This window comes from Rhipicephalus microplus, chromosome 2 (genome assembly GCF_043290135.1).
Source record: "Rhipicephalus microplus isolate Deutch F79 chromosome 2, USDA_Rmic, whole genome shotgun sequence".
In the NCBI taxonomy this organism is placed as follows: Eukaryota; Metazoa; Arthropoda; class Arachnida; order Ixodida; family Ixodidae; genus Rhipicephalus; species Rhipicephalus microplus.
In genome coordinates this window covers 290030243-290055883 of record NC_134701.1, presented here as the reverse complement: position 1 = coordinate 290055883, position 25641 = coordinate 290030243, and the positions used below count along the sequence as shown (strand labels likewise).

At 44.3% G+C, this 25641-nt stretch overlaps 1 protein-coding gene across 1 annotated transcript in view; it reads right to left on the bottom strand.

Moving 5' to 3' along the window:
• Positions 1-3779: 3779 nt before the first annotated feature.
• The window catches only part of LOC119177913 (protein phosphatase methylesterase 1), a 29432-nt gene continuing 7570 nt past the window's right edge, over positions 3780-25641 (bottom strand). The window contains exons 7-16 of the mRNA XM_037429106.2: positions 25423-25508; positions 25080-25170; positions 22507-22572; positions 17349-17556; positions 13985-14045; positions 8807-8872; positions 8680-8724; positions 4751-4815; positions 4559-4626; positions 3780-3871 (exon numbers count right to left, since the gene is read on the bottom strand). Coding sequence (XP_037285003.2) covers positions 3853-3871; positions 4559-4626; positions 4751-4815; positions 8680-8724; positions 8807-8872; positions 13985-14045; positions 17349-17556; positions 22507-22572; positions 25080-25170; positions 25423-25508 — 775 coding nt within the window. The 3' untranslated portion in view covers positions 3780-3852. The remainder of the gene's footprint in view (positions 3872-4558; positions 4627-4750; positions 4816-8679; positions 8725-8806; positions 8873-13984; positions 14046-17348; positions 17557-22506; positions 22573-25079; positions 25171-25422; positions 25509-25641) is intronic.

Here is a 25641-nt window from a genome sequence, read left to right as displayed (position 1 = left end):
CTAATTTGGCCTCTAATCCTTGTAGGTACATCATGAATAATAAGGGTGACAAAGGGCACCCCTGCCTAAGCCCCCGTTTTACCTCTGCAGGCTTGGATACCTGTTTTTCCCACTTTATAACTACCTTGTTACCTTTATAGATACCCTTTAAAAGATACTGGACACACGCCTAGTGTGTCCAGTATTCCCCACAATTCCCATTAAGGTCCCATTAAGGAAACAATAAGGAAAGGTTCACACTACAGTATAAAATTTTATAAAACCAACGGAAAACCACTGCTGCCGTAGAATCGCGCAGCGTAGTGCGATCGGTTTTGGCAACGCGCAGCTTGCATTTGCTGTCAAAGGTCATCGCGAACGTGATCCCGAAGGCCTCATTTTAGCCGAGCGTTTGCAATTCGGAACACATTCCTGAAACCATAAAATAACTTTCCGTTTCGATTCTACAAAGTTTCTACAGTTTGAAGTTTGAATTCTACAGTTTGAAGTTTAGAAGTAGTCCGTTCTCTCTCGCTCCCCCCCCCCCCCCCTCTGTGTGTGTGTTTTCGATAGTGATTCACGATGAAACAGTGAAGCGAAAAAGAGCGCGACAATTTTTTTGTGCAGTTCTCAGTTTCATTCTTTGCTACTTGAGCAATAAAATTTACTTTTGTAGTGAAGATACTATAGTTTGCAAGCACCATTCCCAAACCAATACAGTTACTATATCGTGCATGCAAGCAGCCCTCCATACTGTAAGTGGCAAACTGCTGGCCGATGTTTACTATTCCTTGTCCTTGAAGGCTGTGGTGTATGCTGTGGAGAATGTGGCACGTCCGTAGTACTCTTTGACAATGCAGCTATTGTCAACAAATGTAAAGACGGGCTTAGTAGAGGAGATCATTATGACTGGTCAGACAAGTGTGTGAAGAACCACATGCATTAGTGCAAACCCTGTTAGTCGGGGTTAATTAACCTCACTACTCAAAAGCTTTTTGCAAAACTTTGAGTTGCTCAAATGTTGGATGCGTCCTGCATTTGCCTTTTGACTGCATCAGTGTGCCTCTTGGATTCCGTGGAAGATGTTTGAATAAACTTCAGCCATTGGCAAATGCCTGTTCAGTCTACTCTCTTCAATGTCAAACCACATTCTGCATCAAATGGCCCAAAAAGTCCTTTCTTAATGTATTCAATTTTTATGAGTATTTAAAGAAGAAATGCACAGTACAATATTAAGTCACAGTATTTTTGTAAGAGTTTTGTCCCTTCTGTACTTTCGAAATAAGGTTGTACAAACAAAAAGAAAGAAAACACACATATGGAACAGAAATACCTTTCCCAAAACTTTTTGCTGCAATACGATCAGAAGGCCTGAAAATCCGATGTCTGATTTTAACCCCTTGAGGGTCAATGACATAAATATAAGGCACTGCACGCAAGTCCCAAACAGTCAACACCATACATATACAATGCCATAACAAGGTTTGAAAAATGCACCACTCTTTCAACTCTTGTTAATAATAGATAGACAAGTGTGGTTTAACGTCCCAAAACCACCATATGATTATGAGAGACGCCGTAGTGGAGGGCTCCAGAAATTTTGACCACCTGGGGTTCTTTAACGTGCACCCAAATCTGAGCACATGGGCCTAAAATATTTCCGCTTCTATCGAAAATGCAGCCGCCGCAGCCGGGATTCGGTCCCGCAACCTGCAGGTAAGCAGCCGAGTACCATAGCCACTAGACCACCGCGGCGGGGCAACTCTTGTTAATAATAATAATAATTATTATGGTTTAACGTCCCAAAACCACCATATGATTATGAGAGATGCCTTAGCTATGGATGGCTCCAGAAATTTCAACCACCTGGGGTTCTTTGACGTACGCCTAAATCTAAGTACACAAGCGTCAAGAAACATTTTGCTCCATTGAAAATGCAACCACCACGTCCAGCATTCAGTCTCGAGCCCTTTCAACTCCTGTTTGTCCTGCAAGTGCCACCATATCCTGCAGGATATATTTTTTTCTTTCAAATGTTGATTTGAGGTTTACATTGCAACGTTCATTTAAGCAGAAATGGTTGGCTGGCATGGTCTTTTTGTTTTTAGGGGGGGGGGAGGGTCAAGGATCGTTTCTACTTGTTGCAGCCCCAAAAACAGACATCTGGTTTCTAATCTCTCAGATGTGGTCACTTGATACGGGCTCATTTGTTGCCCACAGGTGTGCAATTTCAGCAGTTCACAGGTGGGTACTTGTATTTGCGAATATCAATCAAGAAATAAGGACCATTTAGTCACACAAATGAAAAACATAACTTTTGTTGGAAGACACAATTTGTTACATACTACAAGAAGATTGATTCACATCTCTACATAATTATATCATGCATTTAAACAATTATTGTATCTGGTCACGAGCTTCAGAATACTCCTTCATTCTGTGCTCCTTTGTCACCAGTTCATCAAACCACGTGGTTACTTCATTCTTCAACTCTTCACGTCCAAAAGATTGTGGTGTCTTGATCGAAATGGTGAGCACCGCTCTTGGAGTGAACGGACACAGCAGACACGGTTGGAACAAACCAAACAACTTTACAGGGGGTGTTAGCACCCCCACAAGGTTGAGAACCCAAAAACAACTGCAGCTTAGGGAAAAAGCAGAAGAAATCACAAGTTGCTTCTTGAGCTGAAGTAGCAGTGTTGTGAAGGGAATCATTGCAAAGAAGCACAATTCCTTCAGAAAGCATTCCCCACCTGCTGTTTAACAATAATAATTCCCCGTGGTTTTCCAAGTCTCACAACAACAATATGCATCGATTGTAGCCTTTTTGCATAAAGTTCACCGAAAGATTACTCCTGTGATCCCAAAAGACCATGTTTTTATTCTCTGGGTGGCCTGTGTACAAACGACGCTACAGTGCATGCTTGTGTTGTTTTTTTGGAGACAATGAAAACTGATGGCCTCTTGGTGGCAATAAGATTAAAGCATAATTGAAAGTTTCTCACTTATTTGATTTTGACAATGGGTGCACAACCATGGAGTTTCTTTGCAAGTGCATGCATATACTGCAATTACTACATGTCGGACGTCCGCTTTGGTTCTTTACTACGTGTGAGTCAAGCAGCGAGTCCTTTCATAAGGACTACTGCCCACATTTCAAACTGATATTGAACTTGTTGAATGTTGGCCAGTGAAGCAAGGAATTGCTAACAAGTTTACAAGTTTCGAATCAGACCAATGAGCTACTTCTCAGCAGGGTGAACAAAATGACAGATCTGATGCAATATTATTATGGTGTGCAAATTTTTATAAACCTATAAAACATATTTATGCTAGAACAGGGTCAATAGCACAGTTTTGGATGCAAAGTGAATTCGAAGGGAGCATCTACCTATATTGACTATCCTTGTGAGGATGCTCCCGAATTCTGCTTGGCAGTGCCACAGTTTATTGGCACTGCGAATGGCATGCTACCGGTGAATGGCATGCTACCTGTGAATGGCATGCAAGACTAACACATTTAAAATCCTGTAAAACCTAGTCATCCTTTCTTCATGTTTATCATGTGTCTTGTCTTTTTCTGCCTATACATTTTCCACTCGCATAATAAATTTCTGTTGGCAGTCAGTGCCTATGTTGCGTGGTCTCTTCTGTATCCCATTTCTGCGCTCTTCGGAATAAATATATGTGCATATGTATGTACCAACAAGACCGCTTAACCCCCATTTTGAAATAATATGCAAGGTTATGAAGATTACAACAATATGTAATAAACAGGATCTCCATTTGTACCCACGATATGTGTGGTATTTTCAACATTACACAACATTTTATTAGTGCAATACTCATAAGACAATACAACTTGAGGGAAATCTAGCAGGCTGGAAATGTCCTGAAAGAGGGAAGAATAAGTTTCGAGTCACTGGCACTTGAAAGAGTGGACAAAGCTATTAACATTATTCAATACTCAATTGTACGATTAAGGATTTACAGTTATATAAACTACAATGCTTAGTTCAAGTAATCACTGCATGCTCCAAAATATTTATTCCTTTTCAGGGCCTGAAAAACCACAACGAAACATCACTTAATGCAATCAGAAGGAGTGTTCTTTGCGCACCTAAAGCTATTCGACCTTAAAGCATTAATACTCATATGGATGCTTTTGCAATATGTGCCACAGTTCATTTGAAGATAGATATATTAAACGTAAAAACTACATTGACAGCTGCACTAAACTGGCTGAATATGAGTGGCCGCACTAAGTGAGGCCTTCCTTGCAGCATCCAAGCATGCACACACCGTGGTGGCTGGGTATAAGCTTCGCCAGTCTGCTTCAGTCGCCCCAAACAGTGTACATGTGTGTCCTTAGCAATATGATGCACGTCTCCATTCCTTAAGCGTTAATTGCATTATCGATATACATTGTGCTATGGGCTCCATAAGATCATTCATTTCTCTAGACCAAGACTTAGATGAAGTTGAACTGGCCCTAGATTTGTTTATTTGTATATTTTGCATTGTTCTTTTATTTTAGCAGCTCGCTAACATTAAAAAAAAGAAAGATGCCACAACTTGCCTTTGAAAATTTGATGCAGGTACAGCAAACTTGTTGCGTACAAGAAACGTTCCTACAGCCTCAGCTACCTGAAAACAAACAAAGCGCATATACAGTTTATCAGTAAGTGACAGTATAACACTACAGAGATAAATTAAAGAATCAATACACAGTTGGCCCCGGAATTGGAAATCAAAGTGAGGCTTTGCTTGCCTTTCCTGGGACATCCTCATGTACAGCATGGCCACATTGAGGAAGTACTTGCATTTGAAATTTCCCTGTGGAATAAAGGTGAGGTTATTGGGAAGAAAGGGGGAGGGAGGAGGTCACAAGGTGTAGAAAACAGCCCATCGCCAAGGTGGCACTGTCAGTAATGAGAAACCATAAGTCAATGAAAAAACTTTTTTCGCAATATAGGCAGGCAGCCTCAAGATACTAAATCAGTGTAGCATTTACACAAAACAGTTTTGCATTTTCCCCACAATAATATATCAAATTTAACATTCAATTTGTGTATTTTGTCTTTTTTTACTATGCCAAATAAGATGTTACAATTTCTCTTTCTAGGTTAAAATCAAGATGAATAAAATCCTGATACAGTCTTCAAGAGCCCCCGATTGATTGATTGATTGATTGATTGATTGATTGATTGATTTGTGGGGTTTAACGTCCCAAAACCACTATATGATTATGAGAGACGCCGTAGTGGAGGGCTTCAAGAGCCCCCTTACTTATGCACGCTTTGCTTATTGCCTTCCGTTTATTGCCAGAGAAAATCGTCCACCTGTACATTGCCTTTCATCAAAACTTTTACGGTAGGCCCCTGGAGATTTTCTTTTAAGTTTAGATTAGAAGCTAGTGAAAGGCAGCTTAGAACCCTGGTTCTTTCTTTATAGCACCAACAGGTACTCTGCCCATTTACAATTCAGTAGCCTATGTGTTCTGCAATGTGCAACAATGTGTATTCATCATACAGCTAGAAATAAGCCTCTGTGGACACCAATATCATTCTCTGTAAATTGTTTTCACTACAGAGAAATTCATGGTACATACAAGAGATAAGAATTTGGCTACGCCATATGGAATGCTAAATTTTACATGCTATTTCATTGAGGCATTTAAATGCAACAAAAACTTGGAGGATGTTTGAGCTTCATTTTCAAGAGTAGAACGCGATAGTATAATCGAGCACCGTGGGCACTGCCTCCAACAATGTCCCAAGAAAAGGAACGTTTGTGCAAGTAACGTTAGCCAGTTCGAACTATCCTGACATGTCTATTGGATGCACAGTTGTAAGTTCTTCCTCTGGCTAATTGACGAGGTGCTCCCCCTACTCGTCCGTAACGTGTCACATGCACTTTTGAAGCTGCACACTTTGCATCTTCAAACCACCTACTCGTTGTGCAAGTTGCATGTTTCAACGTCTAGTGTGAGTCTGGGATTCTGCCACACAATATTACATGCGTTAGGGAGACTCCTTCCACTAGACGACACTCACTTGCAAGCAATGATGTGGCTCTGTAGGAGAATACCCGCTTGCCATTCAGATGGCCTGGGTTCGATTCTCACTTCAAACCCAAAATTTTGATTATTTATTTATTTGCATCATTCTCAATTTTTCTGTCACATGCAAGATGATAATTTCTCGCTCACAATCAATGACACCGACCCTGGCACTGACACTGACATTTCTGCGAAACGAGCTGTAACGCTATTGCATTAACCCCTTAAAACTGCTTTGGACGAGCAGAGCTTGTTCAGACCAAACTGTCATCAAACTGCTTTGAACGAGTAAAACTCGTATTAGCGGAATAGGTACTTTCCTCTAGTGTTCAGGCGGAGAAGCATTCATTCACGGCTTACATTGTGTGTTATCCACCAGATAACAGCATTTTCTGGAGAATTTATTTTTCTCCTGCGGCAGGAGCATGGTTTTTGTAGGAAAAGACGACGTGTGGTGGCGGCAACACATGCATAGCTTGAAAAAAAGTGCTATTTGTCTTCGTGATATTCTGGAAGTGATGAGGATTCGAGTAAAGATATTTATTGTGTGCTCAGAAGCGAAGACAGCGATGACGATGAATTGAGTAGCTGCTCCGGTGATGATGAAGACAGCTCAGATACGAGCATTAGGAGTGCCGGCCAGTGAAGCCACCTTGACTTATATATTCTGAGTTTTGACATTTTCGACGCAGCCCCGAAGCTTCCCGAGTGAAATACCCCAAGGGTGCTAAGCCTACAGAAGTGAAGAAAGATGTGGCAGCTGTAACTGTTTGGTTTATAAGGTTCTTAAATTTTATTAGCAGCAGGTAACTGGTTTCCCATGTATTGTTCAGAAATAAAACTTTATTCCGTTGGTTTGACTAAGCAAGTGGGGGAATTTTTTTCTACATCGACTAGCTACTATTTAGTACAATCGAATTTGAGATCAGCAATAAAAGAAATGGGCACTTTTAAATGCGCAGCATTTCTTAGCGAACTTCGGCGACTTCGAGCATATCTGTCCGTCCGCCTGTCCGTCCGTCTGTCTGTTTGTCTGTCTGTCTATCTATCCAGTCGCATACTACTTTTAGCTCTCCTGGCCGTTTGGATAATGGTATCGATACCAAACTTGGTATGGTATAACATGACTGTATGACGAGCATATTTGACTAGTCATAACATGAAAATTATGACATGTATGTCATGATTTACATTTCATGGTCTTGCTGCTCTTACGGTGGTTTTGTTCACATCACATGTTGCAAAACTGGTTTGGTGTGACATGATTGCATTGCGAACACAAGCGACAGACTGTAACATGAAAATCATGACATACATATCATGTAACAACATGATTACATGCCACGCTCATGATGGGCTCGCAGCTATTTCCCTAGCTTCACATACACAAAATTTGGTATCATGGTACATGAATGAATGACAAAGGTATGTGACTGGTGCAAACATGATAATCATGAGATGCGTGTCATGTAACAACATGACTACATGCCACGCTCATGATGCGCTAGCGGCCGTTTAGCTAGCTTCACATGTACTAAATTCGGTATTACGTGACACGAACGAACGACATAGGTAAATGACACATCCAAACATGATCATCACGACATGCGTGTCATGTAACAATGTAACTACATGCCACACTTATATGCACTCGCTGCCGTGTCGCTAGCTTCACATGTGCCAAATTTGGTATTATGTGACGTCAATGGATGACGGAGGTATGTGACTGGTGCAAACATGATAATCATGAGATGTGTTTCAAGTGAGAAGATGACTACATGCCCCAGTCAAGGCGCCAATACCCTTTAACGTGACCCGGCGCACCGGCGTTCGTTTTATCGCGTCACGCCGGCGTTTCCATGCCAGGCGCCGGTCTTGCCATATACTCGCAGGCGCGCACCGCGCTGTTTTGCTTTGACGCATGCGCGTTCTAGCGCATCCGGCGTCCCTCCGCCACGAAAAGAGGCAGACGCAGTGCTGTCTGGGTAGCGCATCGGCACGAAATGCAGCATGTCGCATTTCGCACCGGTTGTCGTCGGTAGGTGGTAGATGTTCTGTGGCCGCACCGACGAACGCTGGTCGCGCCGGTTGCACCTGGCGTCAGACTACAGAGTGCTCGCATTTCGCTAACATAGCGTCGCTGTGCCCAGTGTGCGCGCGTGTCAACGTTATATTGGAGTATATTGGGCCCTTCATGATGCACTCACGGCCGTTTCACTAGCCCACATATACCAAATTTAGTGTTACGTGACGTCAATGGATGACGAAGGTATATGACTGGTGCAAACATGATAATGATGACACGCGTGTCATGATAAACATGACAACATACCATGTTCAGAGCGTGCTCGCCGCCGTTCCGCTTGCACCACATGTATTAAATTTGGCATCACGTGACGTGAATAGATGACGAAGGTAAACGACACATCCAAACATGATAATCATGACACTGAAGTCATGTACGGCATTATTTACCTCCAGTTCGTAATGTTGCGGTGATTTCAAAGTGACATATCAACCTTCCTCATTCGTATTTCCCATATCATCTATTCTCACCGTACGTGGGATTTGCCAGTTTTTTTTTACCCGGAAATTTTCCAGAAAAGTGAGCAGTTAAGGGGTTAAAAAGAAAGGCCTACCTTGCATCTGACCAATGGTGAGATCCTTGTCTAGTCGGTCCACCCCTGCAATTTCATTTGGCATCGTCAAAGAGTACAGCAATAAAAAAAATGCACAACAGCAGAATAGTCAAGGGTCTGCTGTCACCTGCCAAAAGGAGGAGCTTCGGAGCTGGGACAGAGAGAAACAAAGAAGACAGGCCTGCAAACCATCCTGCAACAAAAAAGAAAGAGGGACATTCAGGTGTACAAGACTGGCTTTGACTACAGCGATTTTTTTAGGTCAATGGATCTAAATAAAATTCACTGAGCACATTGCCCTGCACACCCGCATCATTTATGCCAAATAACAGGCCTAAGAGATGCACAGGTTTCTTACAAGTGATTTTCATTAATTACCTCAAACTGCTCACTCGCCTCCCCACAATACACCTTTTTCAAAAAATGAAGTGCCACAGTTTCCCCTGGTGGCTAAAATTGGTGGGATAATGTGTAGGCTAGCAATCGTTAAGTAGAACCTGAATGCATCATGCACAACTGCATTTTTAGAGAGCCCGTTTAAGGCAGCCGTTCTTGCATTTAGCGGTGTTGCCACTGGTGTGGCCCTTGCGGGCATAATCGCACAAGTGCATGTCAGAAAAATTGGGCCAGCCTATTGTGTACAGCAGGTGCAAGAGTCAAATGGAAACAAAGTGAGTGCCACAGGAATTAGGCAAGCCCCACTACCATGTGTAGCAGGTGGGTATGTGAAACACGTGTGGTGTACACGTATCCCGAAGGAGTACGGCCACCAGCGTGGGTTCGGTCTTAGCGAGCCGCAGGGCACGCGTTAACCGTCGCCGTGGCGGGAAACACGATACTGCTCAAGTCGCAACACTTTATTGTGGCAACACCAAACGCAGTACAGCCCGTTGCAAATAGGCGCGGCGGGAAAGCAAGTAGGCTTATCCACGCCACGGGCACAAAGTACTACACAGGGGTGCCACGAGCACGTCTCCGCGGTAAAGCCGATCCACGGAGACACCGGAGCAAAGGCCCGGTTGCTCGAGCGAGGGCAAAGGCGCTCGCGTTGGCTTCGAAGGGAGACGGGTCGGCGTAGCGAGGCCACGCACTAGGACACCGTACCGCCCTTCGGCCGTGCGTACGCAGCGGGGCAAACAGCGGGTGAGCGTTCGCCTTGGGCGCGAGGCGCCGTCAGCGAAGTCCGACGAGCCCCCGACTGACGGGAGTCGACGGACGAAAAGATAGCGTGGCTCACCGTTTGCTGTCCCGGAGAGTATCTGACCGCTCCCGACGCAGCGCGCGAAAACCTCTCTTGGGAGTCCCCGCGCGCGGCGCCACCGTCAACATCCGCTACCGGGTGAGGGAGTTAAACGTCATTCCACTCTCCCACCACGGCAGACAGCGAAGGAGGGCAGACATGTCGGGACATGAGAACGGCAGAAAAGGCGGCAAAGCCCGCGCAAAGGCAGCGGGCTAGCCTCAATTCCCACATCCCCCTCTCCTAAATTTGCCCTTTACCGGTCCGCAAAAGGCAGCCGGACGTCACCCATGCAGTTAAAATGACACTGCTATGAGCGACAGCTAACCTCAGTCCAGCCCTGCTACTTAAAAAAAATGATTACAAAGGAGAAACAAAACATAAATAACAAAATAAACACACGACACTATAAAGATAACTGCGGAAGGGAGCACAGAAAAGTGGCACTAGTGTTCGTGGTGCTGAAGGGGGATAGCGTCCACTGCGCGGAGGGGCGGAAAGGCGTGACAGTGTCCGCTCTGTGCGATGCCCGAGTGCGAGGTCAGAGGTACCGGAAGGGGGGGGCTCACTGATGGCTCGTTGCTGGTCTTGATAAGCAGCGAGTCCGACGAACGCTGCCTCGGCTGTGCTTCGGAGGCCCCCGCATTTCTGGCTCGATGATGAAGCTGGAACGTTGCGCGAAGCCGGGCCTCTCCAGTGCTCAGGGAGGCCGACCCAAATTGGCTGCGAATGGCGTTGGCCGGCAGCATATAGCTGCTTTCAGCTGGCCTCGCGCAGGAGCCATGGTGGTAAGGCAGCGGGGCTTCTTCGACGACGGCCGAGAGCAGAGCACAGCCAGATGGTCTGACGTCAGTGGGTCAATGACCCCCCAGCACCTCCAGTGTCCGCGTCGATGGAGGGCAGCCATGACGCACTCTTCGCGGGCTCGCACTGAAGCGTCACGCACTTACACACGCACGCACACACACCGCCGACGGCTGCGCGAGCGTAGGCGCAAAGCGTCCTTCGTCTCTCTCCCCCGGCAAGCACCGACACTCAAGGTCACACACAGCTCCCTTCGCGGTAGACGAAACGAACACGGGAAAAAAAAGTAAAAACAGAGCGAAATGACACTCACGATCTGGCAAGAGAAAACACAAAACACAGATAACACTTAATATTAGACAAAAGAAACATAAAATACACATGAACACTTGAAAAAAAAAAAAGAAACACTGGCAGCAGACACGGTGGGGTCAACTTCTTTACGAGAAAAGGCCGTAAAGAAGCTAACCTATACTGAGGCTAGACAGTAAACTGAGGGCCTTCGGTTGCGGAGAAGTCCGCCGTCCGGCGCGAAATCACAAAGGTGACCGCGTCCTCAGCTTATACCGGTGCGGGGTCCGAATGCGGTCCGCCGCTCCGGGTGTGCCCGTTGCTTCCGCGAAGTGCCGCAGGGCACTGGCGCAAGCTCGTCAGACCATGACAAAGGGCTTCAGGTCTGCGATGTGGGCACGGCTGAGTTTTCCCAAAGGGGATCTTTCAGCTAGGACGCGCCACGGACGCTCACTGACAATCGGTTTATAAGACCGGGCGGCTTTCCAACCCTTGGCTCAACCGTTTGTCAGACGTGGCAGACACGGAATAGCGATAAAAGCCACGCTTTGTGCCGGGCCAGGTCACAACATTGCTCAGTTTGCAAAGACTTTCGAGCCACTCAGGTGACCGGCCATGGGTTCGTCGTGAGAGGATCGCAACAGTGCGGCTCTCAGACTTTTGGGCATAACCACCTTAAACGGGTCTATGGACTCGTCGTCAGTGGCTATATACTTCAGCAGGAGCCCGTCATGGTCCAGCAAAATGAATCCGCCGGGGACTCAGCGACACACGCTGTTTCAGCCCCCTAATCGCGCCCGCCGCAGAACAAGCAGCGTAACGGCGCTCCGCGCCTCGTCAAGACGGTTTAACGGCGCCCGCCGCAAAGCAAGCAGCGTATACGGCGCTCCGTCCCTCCGAGACTCGAAACGGATCACTCTGCTGAGCCTTCAGTAGCTCTTCGCTGCCGAAAGCAATTCCCATTCTCCCAAATGGGGGAGTCTGGTATCGCGCCCACTCAGGACCGCAGCAACCGCCGCGTGAGTCGGCGTTACGGGTTCGCTCTCGGCCTCGTGGCCTTCGGAAAGCTCCCCCGCTCGGCCGCTTCGCGGTGCGCCGCTTACCTGGTTAGCAGCCAAGGTTTGTCCGCATGGGGACTCACCCTTCTCGCCGAATGGCGGCGAAGCTGCTGTTTCGCCCCCGACGCTTGCATGTGCTAAGGCACCGCGAGCGGCCGTCGCACCGAAATCCAGGTTCTCGGCAGACAACAGGGGGCACGAGATAGCGCGTCAGCTACCACGTAGGAGTGTATTCACCACAAAAAGGGGTGACGACACAGGCGAGCGCCGAAGGGCGCCCGTCGATAGAGGCGGTGGCCTCTTGGTGCAACGCGGCATGCCACGAAGCAGACATAACGTTCGGGTAGGGCAAGAGGCCCATTCCGAAGCGACGCGCCATCTCCAAAGGGAGCGGCTAGGCGCCTCGTGTCGTCACCGCAATAGGGGGTGCCGACACGGACGGGTGCAGAAGGGTTCCCGTCAACAGTGGCAATGGCCTCCGTGTGCAACGCGGCATCCGCTAAAAAGGGACAGCGGACAAAAGTCCCGCGAAGCAGCCATGTTGCGACGAGCCCGAATCGCGCAGGCGAACTGACTCGCTAAGAGCAGTCAAAAGCTAGAGCTTTTGATACCGCGTTGGGCGCCAGTGTGGTGTACACGCATCCCGAAGGAGGACGGCCACCAGCGTGGGTCCGGTCTTAGCGAGCCGCAGGGCACGCGTTAACCGTCGCCGTGGCGGGAAACACGATACTGCTCAAGTCGCAACACTTTATTGTGGCAACACCAAACGCAGTACAGCCCGTTGCAAAAAGGGCGCGGCGGGAAAGCAAGTAGGCTTATCCACGCCACGGGCACAAAGTACTACACAGGGGTGCCACGAGCACGTCTCCGCGGTAAAGGTAATCCACGGAGACACCGGGACAAAGGGGCCCGGTTGCTCGAGCGAGGGCAAAGGCGCTCGCGTTGGCTTCGAAGGGAGACGGGTCGGCGTAGCTAGGCCACGCACTAGGACACCGTACTGCCCTTCGGCCGTGAGTACGCAGCGGGGCAACAAAAGGTGAGCGTTCGCATCGGGCGCGAGGCGCCGTCAGCGAAGTCCGACGAGCCCCGAGCGACGGGACTCGACGGACGGAAAAGAATGCGTGGCTCACCGTTTGAAGTCCCGGACTGTACTCACCGCTCCCGACGTAGCGCGCGAAAACCTCTCGGGAGGCTCCCCGCGCGCGGCGCCACAGTCAACATCCGCTACCGGGTGATGGAGTTAAACGTCACTCCGCCCTTCCCAGCGCGGCTGACGGCAAAGGAGGGCAGACATGTCGGGACATGAGAATGGCAGAAAAGGCGGGAAAGCCCGCGCAAAGGCAGCGGGCCAGCCTCAATTCCCACACACGTAAATATGAAAGATATAAAAAGATATACAGAATAGAAAGAAAGAAAGAAAGAAAGAAAGAAAGAAAGAGATATTAAGAAAGCTATAAAAAGACAGAAAAGAAAAAAAAAGTAAGGAGAGAGAGAGAAATAAACATGGAAAGAAAGATATCTTACATCACCACAACTGCAAATAGCCAGAACGTTAAACACAGTTGGCACTGTCCCAACATGATGCCACGCTCAGAATTCTCGTTGGGGAGTATCGTAAAAGTTGAATTTTAAAAATTCAAAAAAATTTCCCTACTGTTTTTACCTTTTTTTTTTTTACTTATTAATCTTTGCATGCCAGCGTATCTAATTGGAATACTATGGAAACGAAAGATGTCCCTTTTAGGTTGCCTCAAAATCATGCCAGTACTCCGTTAATGACCCGATGTCAGATATAGATAATTAAATGCTAACAATCTTACGCAAATCATAAAAGTATACAAGCGTGTCATAGTTGCCTAACACTCCAGTAAAATTTAATAAATATAGCAGCAGCAGCTGTAGGATATCTTACCTTTCCAATATTCCTCGGTTTCAGACAAGTCTATCCGCCAAACAAATTTCGGAGAATCGTCCTGAAAAATCATAAACATCAGTATACTGATGAAGCATACATAGTTCACATATGCTTGATAGGCTCTCCACCTGAGTAAAGGAATGACATATTATTATAAAAATTTCACCTCACTTCACATACTTACCACACAGCTAGTAAATTATACCTATCATACGACGAAGAAATCCTTTTAGCATGTCTGAATAAACCGTGAATGCCAGCCAGAAGAGTACTGCTGTGCTGAAGCTATCCCTTGAGCACTGTTTATGTACTGAACTTAGTGACACACATTCATGTTTTTTTTTTTTATTGCAGTAAAGTCATAGGAGCATATTTACCATCATATCCCATCCAAATACTATAGTGAATATGACTAGCATAACAAACTGAAAGAAAAAATGTTTTGTTGCCTTGCAGCCTAACAAGGTAACAGATATAGTACATCAGACCTAATGCCACTATTTTTTAGTAAGATTCAACATTGTTAATTCCTTCAGTGCAGAGTTTCCAAGTGCCACCGAGCAAACAAGCAAACAGTCACACCAAAACAAGCCCAAAAAAAGCACCGGCGCTTCTCCGAATGAGCCCAAAATAAGCGGAAGTTAAACAAATATTCCAAGTCTGGAAAATTGCATTTTAGTACGGGAAAGATACTACAAATACATCTGGAAGGCGTACAAACATTTATTTTGCATAATTAATATAGGTGCATGAATAAAAGCAAGAATGTTTTTAGCCTCACACACAGTCATCGTCACTGACACCTGGCAAATCAGGATAGTCAATGGCATCTACGTCCGCAGAACCATACATGTTCTTTGCATTGAATAGTTCCATCATTTTTGCGATCAGTTTAAATACTCGGCAGCGAACTCTACATGGCGAACATGGAGGATGGCGCTCAGCGTTGCAGTTTTCGTCTTATTGTGGAGGGACAATATCACGAGGTTCATGTGTGAAAAAACACGCTCGACATCGGCGTTGCTCAAGGGCATGGCCAACAATGACAGAGCAAATGCTGCCGATTCCGTGAAGCAGCTTTCACTACTCGCATCTGTGAAATACCGGACTTCTACCCAAAAATAAGTAGGGCTATTTTTTGTCGCATTTTTCCAGAGAAGAAGGCAGACCTGCCTATATTGGGTGTCCAGAAGACCTTTATCTCCCTTAATCGGTGTAATCTCACATCATAAACGGTGTAATCTCACATCATAAGGACATGTGCGTCAGTCACCCTTCACTTTCACTGAATGATAAAAAAACTGAATTGTTGAACAAGATGTGAGGTTACACCGTCTATGGTAAAGGTTTTATCAGTTTATGTGAGTTATTGTACGATGCCGATTTGCTTATGCGCAGTGTTCGTGAGGTACGAAAAAAGAGTATATTTTCTGTTTTCTTAGTAAATAAAGATTGGTTGTTAGTCTGCGCTAGTCCAGTGTGTTCCTTTCATGTGTCTCAATCAATCAATAAATCAATCAATTAGTTTATTTAGCATTCGTCCTCGTGTGTGTGCACTGAAGTTCCAATTTGCTGAAAGCAGCGACTGGTAGGGAAGCGTAGTATCACGCAGTGTTTTTGATAACAAACTGCGTGCCGGGCGATGCAACATTATTTTCCGAAAGAGCACAGGTAAGCCTAAAAAAACGCGACAAGTGATCCTAACAATTTACAAGCGTCTCGGCAAAAAAACAAGCCCAAATCCGCTTATAATAAGCGGAACTGGCCACTGTGCTTGCTTCAGTGTCGCACTGTTATCTAGAGCTCTGGTAAGAAATGATTGAATCTTTTCTGTATGTCAACATGTTCCAGTGTCTCGGTGTAAATGAACTTGCTCTTGGTTCTGCTGCTCAATGACACCAAGCCACATTTTTCCTTGGCCGTGAGAGAAAAGAAGAAAAGACTAAGCTCGTAAAAGGAGGCATTGTAAACTTGTGCTTTGGTAACTTGTGCTTTGGTAACTTGTGCTTTGGTAACGCCTTACAGCAATCTTGTCCACATCTGATGTCAGCTAGTTTTAAATAACAAGCAGAACGACTTCTGAATGCTGGCTACCCCTCTCACGTACAGGTTTCTGTCGCGGTAAATCTGGTCAAGAAGCTTCAGTTCTTGCAGCAAGCCCTCCATCTCGTAGAGCCAGTAAGGGGTCAGAAGCTCGCCGGAAAGCTCCCACAGCTTGAATAATCTATCAGATACTTCTATCATGCGGCGAGCACTACATAGGACAAACTGGCCGTTGTATTAATGACCGGATCCATGAACACGCTTGTAACATAAGAAAGCATCACGATGGTTTTTGACACTGAATTGCAGCATGTGTGGCTGCAAACCACTTTTTCATGGTAAGGTGATTCTAGGTAAAAACAAAAATAAAGTGACAAGGGAGATTAATGAAGCAGAGAGCATTAGTAGATTAGGGCTGAACTGCGTCAGCACGCCTTCTCTCTGTCTTTGTGAAAAAGAATTGTCTTTTCTGAGACCATCAGTTTCTCGTGCATGGCAATTGAGGGTTTTTCATCTGTTTTGTCAATTTTTTTGCATTTCGTGAGCATATATATGTACGCTCCTCGAAATAAAATTTTGTTGGAAGTAAGCGCTCCCCTCTGTCCCTTCCCTTGTCCTGTGTCTCTCATATTTCACGTGCTACGCCATTATTATGAAGATGTCTTTATTATGAAGATGAAGGGGTTCGACTGTATGCCGTGCAGCCTAGCAGAAGAGCTTTGAAGCTGGATTACGGAATGAATAACTTTGCCATTTGTGGTAATGTAGCCTGACATTACCATTCCTGCTCTGTGTAGTACTAAAAGTTAAAGTATGTATATTATTATAGACTGCTCCGCTCAATTCCGTGCTGCTTACACGTAAAAGGAGTTTAACAGTGAGAAGTGGCACTGCCTTCGCAGCCACCAGATGACCGTGTCGAACCGCCGTGCATGCACACAGAGTGCACCTATGCACAGTAATCCATTACACCTGAACGCAAAACTGCTCTCATATTCATGTTTGAAGCATGTGTCATAACGATTGTATATGAGTTCATATTCAACACATGTAAAAAAAAGTTATAATTATGAATGTTTCACGGCGTATGCCATGTAATCATTCCATGATTAGACACCCAGATCCATAAGCTTTCTGCTGTGCTAAATAAAATAGGCACTGTAAAAATTAATTGTCGGTTCATTTAAATTTGTAGCCTGCTGCAATAATGCCTCCATCAGTCTACTAAAACAAATGGGAGGACACTCAAGTGTCAAAAGCAGAATGTTCACAGAACCTGTGAATGAAAAAGCAGCTCGTACAACCACTGATGACTCACCGAACACACTGGCGATGGCTGTCTGAATCCAGTGAATGAGCTCGGAGAAGGCATGCTATCGTCCTCTGGAATTTCAGCAATTTGGTCCTCTCTAGGCATGGATCGAGGTGAAGCATCATTTACAGGCAGACCATGTGGTGAGTCCTCTGACATGGAACTGGTTGGTGCGTCAGGCAAGCCTTTGGTTGCTGGCTCTCCAGTCTTGGCACTGGTAGGCATTAATGGAAGTGAAAAGAAAAGCTTGGAAAATGTTTCAATGGCATGAGTAGCTTGAAGAGCAAGTTATAGTAATAATTTACTGCTCTGGTTCCCCACTTTTGTTAATCTGCTAATGGAAACTCACGATACTTCTTGTTAAGTTTGTGCATAGCTACAGAGGCTGTATGCCTTGAGCCTCATGCCAATCTATTTCTGTCCCTGTCTTTGTCCTTTGGCATTTACAAACAATGCGACCGATGTGAGAAACAACCATAGAGATAAAAGTGGTATGCTTGTGTGAACGAAAATGAGTATATAAAAAAATGTTTGAAAGTGCCTAACGTTATCATTCTAAGTACAAAATGAGCAAGGAAATGAAGCACAGTCCAAAATATGTTAAATTTTATAACACTACCCCCAAATGTGGGGCACCATTGTTACCTTTGCTTCATGCTGCAACTTTCTATGCACCTTTGAGAAGCAATCCAAAGCTACTTATTATCGCTTACTACAAAGTTGCCTATATGCCTATATCTTCTTTTAGTGTTTCCTCCAATACTTGGTCAAATAATGACTGATTCTGATGAAGCTATTGATTCTTGACAAGAACTCCTGACTTTCTGTAAGGGAAACGTTCACTTAGCCGATGGCACCGTGGTGCGGGAGCAAACAAAACGAATTGGCGTGCTCTATGCAGCAGCTGGCCCATAAGCGCAGCCGTGCCAGGTTGTTAGCAGTGCTTCGCAATGTCGCATATGAATTGCTGTGTCGTAAACTGTGCCAATATTTACGTACTTGGAACAAAGTTTTTCAGTTTTCCACCTTTACTACACTTAGAAACCACGGAAACGCTGGATTACTGTATGCCACATGAAGCAGGCAAGTTTATGAAGTACATGCTGCAGCTATAGTTGGCTCTGAATTTACTCGCCAAGCAAGTTTACTGATACTTTTACAGTTCTGAAATAACTGAAGGGCAGCTGGCAAAGTGATCTCGAGTCTAAAGTATACAATTCGCTGGTAGAAAATCCTCAAAAGATGAAGCAATTCTCCATCGTACACTCCTGCTGCTTCTCCACCGTATCACAGTTTAGTGGCACAGTTTCTAAACAAGACAGTAAGGAAGAAGTCGTGCATGCCAGGCAAAATACAATGCAAACGGCAATAACTTTAAATTGTATTTGCCGTGCACTGCTGCTACTCTTAACAGCATGCTAGGGAAGTTGTGCCACGCTGCTCTATTGTGCTAATTGACAGTTTCCAGAGCACTGGAATAATCCATTGGGATCTGTACAAACATCAACAGCTACCAACAAGCATCAAACGTGTACTGTGCCACTTTTTAACTAATTATTGAATAAAAAAGGTATCGGAGTTAATGCCTCAGAAATCAGCTGCAGCCAAAATTTTTCGTATACATCAAAAACAAGAGGAGCCGCAGGGGTTCCTCGCATACTTCAGGCTCTTTCTTTCTTCTCTCATCCTGACATGTGCACTGGAAGCTACACAATGAGGGATGGCATGGGAGAAAAAAGTTTTTTCAGAGCCCATCATGAAATCCGATCACTCTCCCGCATTGCAATTCCTTCATGAGCTACCATTAATACTGCGTATTTTAGCACACATTAAAGCACATCCCATGGAAAGAAGCACAACGCATCGAAATGCCATTTTTTATTTACATCATCTATCAGCCACTAGCAGCAATCTGTTCACTGATGTCAGAAAAAAGACATCAAAAGTTCGAAAGCGAGTGAGAAGCAAGCCGCTGTATGCAGAGACCTTGCTTCAGAATTTGGCATCATCATGCTCTGTAAGAACTATGTGCCATGAATGACTATAAAATTTAGCTTTCCTGCTTCCAGCACCAGCTGGTGTTTCAGAATGCATTGTTTCAAGCCCCAGGAATGATCTGTGGCCCTCCTGAATATTCTAAGACTTTTTGGGCATTCCCACATAAAATTAAGCAATATTTCTTTGACTTAGGAAGTGACAAGTCTTAAAAGGTGCTTTCTGATAATCTGTTTCATCAGATCATTAGCAAGAAAAAGAAAAGAAATAATAACCAGTATATCCAAACCCGCAATTTAGTTTTGGTTTTGTTCTCCTGCAGTCTTGCTTACAGGGACGATTTTGACAGTTTTGACGATTTTGTACAAACACATTTAGCCAGTAAACCAATCCTAAAGGTCATTTACAGAGTGGTTCGAGCTCGCTGCGTAAAATGTGTAATTTGTTACAAGCTTTAAAGCTGTGAATCACTGCAGATCACTGTGGCTCAGCCAAACGCGTTTTAATTGCCCATTCACATTACGACATCTTCGGGTAGTGTAATGTCACCAAAGCTGCTGATCTGACTGGGTGTGGAATGCACGTGAGTACAGTCGGTTGGTATAATAGTGGCACCTGTCAGAGTAGATACCAACCTGTCAGCGTGCAATCTCGAAGGTGGGCAAAACTCAAATCGTTGAGAGCGCTCAGGAAAGCTCTGCGATCAGCAGAAATGCCAGCGTGTCACATGAGTTGAAGAGGCAAGGCAGGGGTGAGAAGGAAGATATAAAATAATTGTCCCTATTGGCCTTGGTACATGGCGTGTCACTAAACTTGTGGTGTAAATGGTTCAATGGCGCCCTAGCCTAAACGCTGACAAACTTCAAAAAAGCTTTTCTGGGTTGTGTGTTTACACTAGGGTGACACAACACCAATTTTGGCCTGCTAACTGTCTTTGTCATGTCGGTGTCCTATCTACGCCTTGTCATGGTCAGAGCCTTTCGTCTCTATTCACAAAGAAGGTGCACGCAACGACACTCGTGTCTTTCCGACACAGCGCACGCCTCGTGTCTTTGTCAGTGTCATGTCGCTCTAGAGTAAATGCACCATTAAAGGACCATAAAGTAAAACAGTGAATTGGTTTAGATTGATCAGTGTTCTCCGAAAACTCTAACATCCTTATACTTACCATCATAAGTTCATTATCATAGGAAAAAATCAAGGTAAAATTACCATTTTTAAATTTTGTGCCAAAATCTGTATGCGTCACATAACAAATTTCAAAGTGTACTTGTCGGATTTGCCAACATTGGCTCGAAGAAATTCCCAAAACTTGGTATATCGTGTCTCTGGCCCCATCAGCAGCGAATGTGCTTTAATCTTATGTATAATGAGCTATGTAGGCCTTAGTAAACCATCAAAATTTATGATGTCATGGCGTTTGGTGCAGGAATCTCAAGGTGGTGTCACCCGCACTTTCTCACTTGCCAAGAGGCTTCTTGCGGCGAGCGTGGCGATTTTTAAGCTGTGAAAGGGTAATTTACTAATAAGAACAAAAATATTTTCTTCTTGGGTGAGCCTTAAAGTAGTTCATTCATGTGTAGTAAACACGATCTGTTAAAGAACTATTCACTGAAAGTTTGTTTGTTAAAAAGTACATTGATTGGTGCTGACTGACACTCCCACGTTTCATTCACATATATACCGAATAAAGTGGATGGGGGGATAGCCACCATGGTAGCTCAGTTGGTAGAGCATCAAATGCATTATTTGAAGGTCGCAGGTTCAGTTCCTGCCCACGGCAATTTACCTTTTCGTTCACTTTTCTGTCTTCCAGGGAAGAAGGTATACACTTCTTTCCCTTATTTTCATTGAACGAGGGTCTCGTAATGGCAGACTTGGTGTGTTTAGGTTGTATAAGAGGGACAATTATTCAGCTGCCCACTCATAATAAGTTCACGAGCTACGTGACGCCAAACATGCGCATAAGAGTGTTTTCACACTCGTTTGGCTTATAGATGGCGCTGACTGTCACTCCTACTCCTAAATTCACATATAAACCCAGAAAAGTGGATGGAGGGAAGGCCGCTGTGGTAGCTCAGTGGTTAGAGCATCGAACGCGTTATTCGAAGATCGTAGGTTCGATTCCTGCTCACGGCTGGTTATTTTTTCATCCACTTTTTCTTTCTTCTTATTTACATTCCATTGGTTCTAATAAACTTCCCCTGTACATTCCTTGGCATTACTGTCTGTTAGATCTCATATATATATATATATATATATATATATATATATATATATATATATATATATATATATATATATATATATATATATATATATATAGCTCAGAAGTAAAAACTGTGGGAGGGCCTCCTATCAGAAATGACCAAAAATAATTAGAAAGCACAGGAAATAAATTTAATACCCTTTCACAAATACAGCTAATACAGGAAGCTAGCACAAAAATTTTTGAGATGTACAACTGAACATGCTGTTCTTTTTAGTAGCTTCCATAACGTTCCCAATGCTATTTTTTCCCATTTTTGTTGTTTTGAAGGTAACCAGAACAACACAACGAAAAATGTGACTCAGTGTACTCCAGAACAATACACCAGAACGGCCATGAGCAGCAAAAGCTAAATATGAACCCTTTTTTCCGAAGTAACATTTTGCGATTTCGCCCACAATAACTTTTGCAGCTTTCAGATATAAAAAATGGACTCTGCAGGGCAAGCGGATGCAAGCACAAAGGAAAAGCGAAGCTAAGCTAAATATAATGTCGCTGATGTGCTTAAACTTAAATCAGCAGTGTCCTTATTAACACAATTGTCACACGCAGCTGTGATAATCTAAATATAGTTCCCTGGGCAGTTATCTAAACGGTGACATCAAGATTACACTAATCTTCAAAAAATATTTATGTTCAATATAATAATGAGAACTTTTTCCACATAATATGATGCACCAATATAGAGTAAGCTCTCAGTATATAGAAATCTCTTAGAACTGCTGCTTAAATGGAACAGCTGCTTCTAATATGATTGGTTCTCTGCGTAAAGTCCGCACTTATGTTTCTCTCTACCCAAAGGGACTCCTGTTAAGTAAAGGATATTTTCCTGAACTCTTCATGCTCCACTTAAGGAAAGTATACTGTAAAAAATATGCATGAAAGTAGAAAGCGACTCACTTTTTGAGCTGGCTTGGCATGGAGACACGAGCAGACTCCAAGTTGCGCACCTGGCCACTACGAACACTGCACATAGCATACTAGGATTTCGTCAACTAATAAACATGAACATGATCAAGAAAACAAAACAGTTCGTTCTTAACATGGAATTAGTTATATACTGCAAGCATACATCCCAGCTTGCCTATCACAGTGATGCTACTGGCTTAGGCTGCTTTGGAGAAGCTTTTGGAGCAGCCGAAAATGCGATTTGGAGCAGCAAAACTGGCTTTCGGAGAAGATATTGCTAAAATCAATTTTAAGACACACACTGTGTTCATGAAGAAATCCCTGAAGAGGGGGTTGTGTCAACCCGACATTCCGACAAGAGTACCTGTCTTCCTAAGAATAGAAGTGTTCTGTTCTAGCCTTGAGAAAGACAAGTTCGCTTGTCAGAAAATCAGCCGACACAATCTCTCTTTACAGATTTTTTTCATCGCAAGCTTCCAGCTACCCTTTTTGCCATTTTTTGGATACTGTGTTCATCACACACGAATGATAAGATTGCAATATGGTGCCCGTTATTCAAGTAAAATAGAGTAAAAAAATAAATAATATCACCGACAAATAATCAGACCATATTTAGTAGACAAAGCCTATGATAAAATTTAAAACCATACCATTTCATTATAATGTGACTGAAGATAAGCTGACTGCTGATTTTTCGGACGGCAGATTTTTCATACATACTTGCAAATTCAGATGATTTCGCAACAGCATCACAAGCGCTGTGGACATCTTTGCATAAGAACGTCTGAAACTCTTCAGAGTCCGATTTTGTGGGCTTTCAGCCAGCATTCCAGGTTTGAAACAGCATTACTTGAAGTCCCTATCTCTGCTATGTCTATTACCTCGTAGGCTTAAACGAGCGCTTTTAAAAGTCAATCGACATCACAGTAATGTCAGAAAGTCGGCTTTGCCGCAGTGCATAAATGCTATAGGGTGAAGCAGGTAAAAAAAATTTGAAGGGGGCTAGTATCATTGCACATTGAGGTGATGTCTAATGCATAAGCACCGGAAATGCTCGGAGGTGTGAAGGCAGAAATGCGACAAACACGCCAGTAAGACTTAATCACTTTATGATAAGCATCTTCAGCTAACTGCATGTTACTTACATGGCGCAGTCGTCGGCATACTGCACGCTTTCTTGTGTGCGCCGCCGTTCACACTGCCTTTCTGTGCAAATCGGCTATGTGCCCCACACAGACGCGGTGCCTTCACGACAGAAGCAGCTCACCATCTAAGTGCCTGTGTGCGATCAGTAATAGAGTGGCCACCAAGAACACATTTTCATGACTAACACGTGCGTACGAAAACGCCCCCATAAGAACGGCGTCAGCTGCGTTTGCAATGTGCTGCACACAACTAATGCCACACGACACCGAAAATGTCGCCGGAGATTTTCGTGCAGTGGCTCATCTTCTGAGTGCACACAAGCATCGCAGAGGTCCGGACAAGTATTCCTCTATTCTGCCACACCCTTTATGTTCGGCGTCATCGTTTCCATTTATTCCATGCGATAAATCCGCAACTTATTCCGCGCTTTCCTGGTATCGGCGGCGCTCATCCCGGGTCACATACGCATATTTGCAAATGAACGTCGGCAGGTCCTGAATGTAATTACGACACTCGGCGTGCACCGAAATGCCTGATAAGTGTACTCTAGGAGACATTGAAGCTATTTCAGACGGGGCTGTGGCGATTTGATTACTTCAGCGGAATAAAAAGGCATGAATATTTTTTGGGACAATTTCATGGTCTCTAGAAAGTAAAAAAAATTGGGAATTAACTGCATCTTAACAGTGACATTTGACCCATTTCATCTTGGCTTGGCTGTGATTGCGTCTTACGCAGGTGCACAGTAATGTTATTTTCAACGGGAGAACCTCAAGTCGTTTCATTTATGAAATTCGCATCGCGCCCTTTGGCACAGGTTGGGTGCAGACACGTCAAATTTTGAAGAAATGTAGCAGCATGTAGCAGCCAGGTTATTTTGGGGCAATCGGCACAGCGGTAGCATCACTGCTATCATTTTATAGCACAGAATCGTGGTATGATAAAAAGAAGCAATGTATAGTAAGCAAATAGTTCCCACTACTTTGTAGCAACCAGATGCAACATGCTTTGCACAACTTAACAAATAAAAGAGCATATGAGACACAATACTCAGAGTCTAAGTTTTGATATGGAGTAGAAAAGACAAGGCAGATCAACTTTACCATACTAGCATAATTAGGAGAGTCTTGAAATGAGGTTTTGTGTTTATATCAGCAATTTGCTGTGCAGTTGTGCACTGCCTGCCTAATAGTATCCTCATCAAACTTACAATTCCTTTGCAAGAACACCACCACAGTGAATGTCTAGCATCTACAATGCTATGTTTAGCAATCATAGAGCATTGTAAGCTGCCTATAACATACTTATGTACCACAGCAAGAATTTATATCCTACGCTCTTTGAGAGCACTTATTACTACCCAGAACATTACAGCCAACACTGCCATACTCAGTATGTAGATTTCTAAGAGGCCTCACCACCACTCTATAGCATACTCCAAGGACTTGAATGAAGAAGGCCTTCCTCGCAGGAATGACTGCATGTTTTGAAGTGCTTCCAGGGCAGTGCCTGCAAACAACGTAAAATATTCATAAAATAACATGAATAATATGCTTTAAATTTCTGAACAAAACGACACGCTTGGAAAAATTGCATGTGCAACTACACAAATAAGGTAAAAGGTAATGCGCAATGAGTTCATGGCAAACAATGATCACAATGTAAATACATAATTACTGTAACCACAAGCAATTAGAGAAAAGTATGTCCATATGTCATAGCTCTGGCATGTTTTTCACTGATGACCAGTGGGACACTGACCTTCTACAACATCAATGACGATGAGGCCAATCAAGTTGGGGATGACACCCTTGTAGGCAGCATGAACAGCTACTGCTCCACCCATGCTGCACGACAACCCACAAGCATGTCAGCTATGTCGTCATCACCGATTGCTCATGCTAGTTGAACAACACTACACAGCTTTTTGTACAATTGGTGTACCAAACTACCAATGGAAACACATGTGCATTCTTGTCA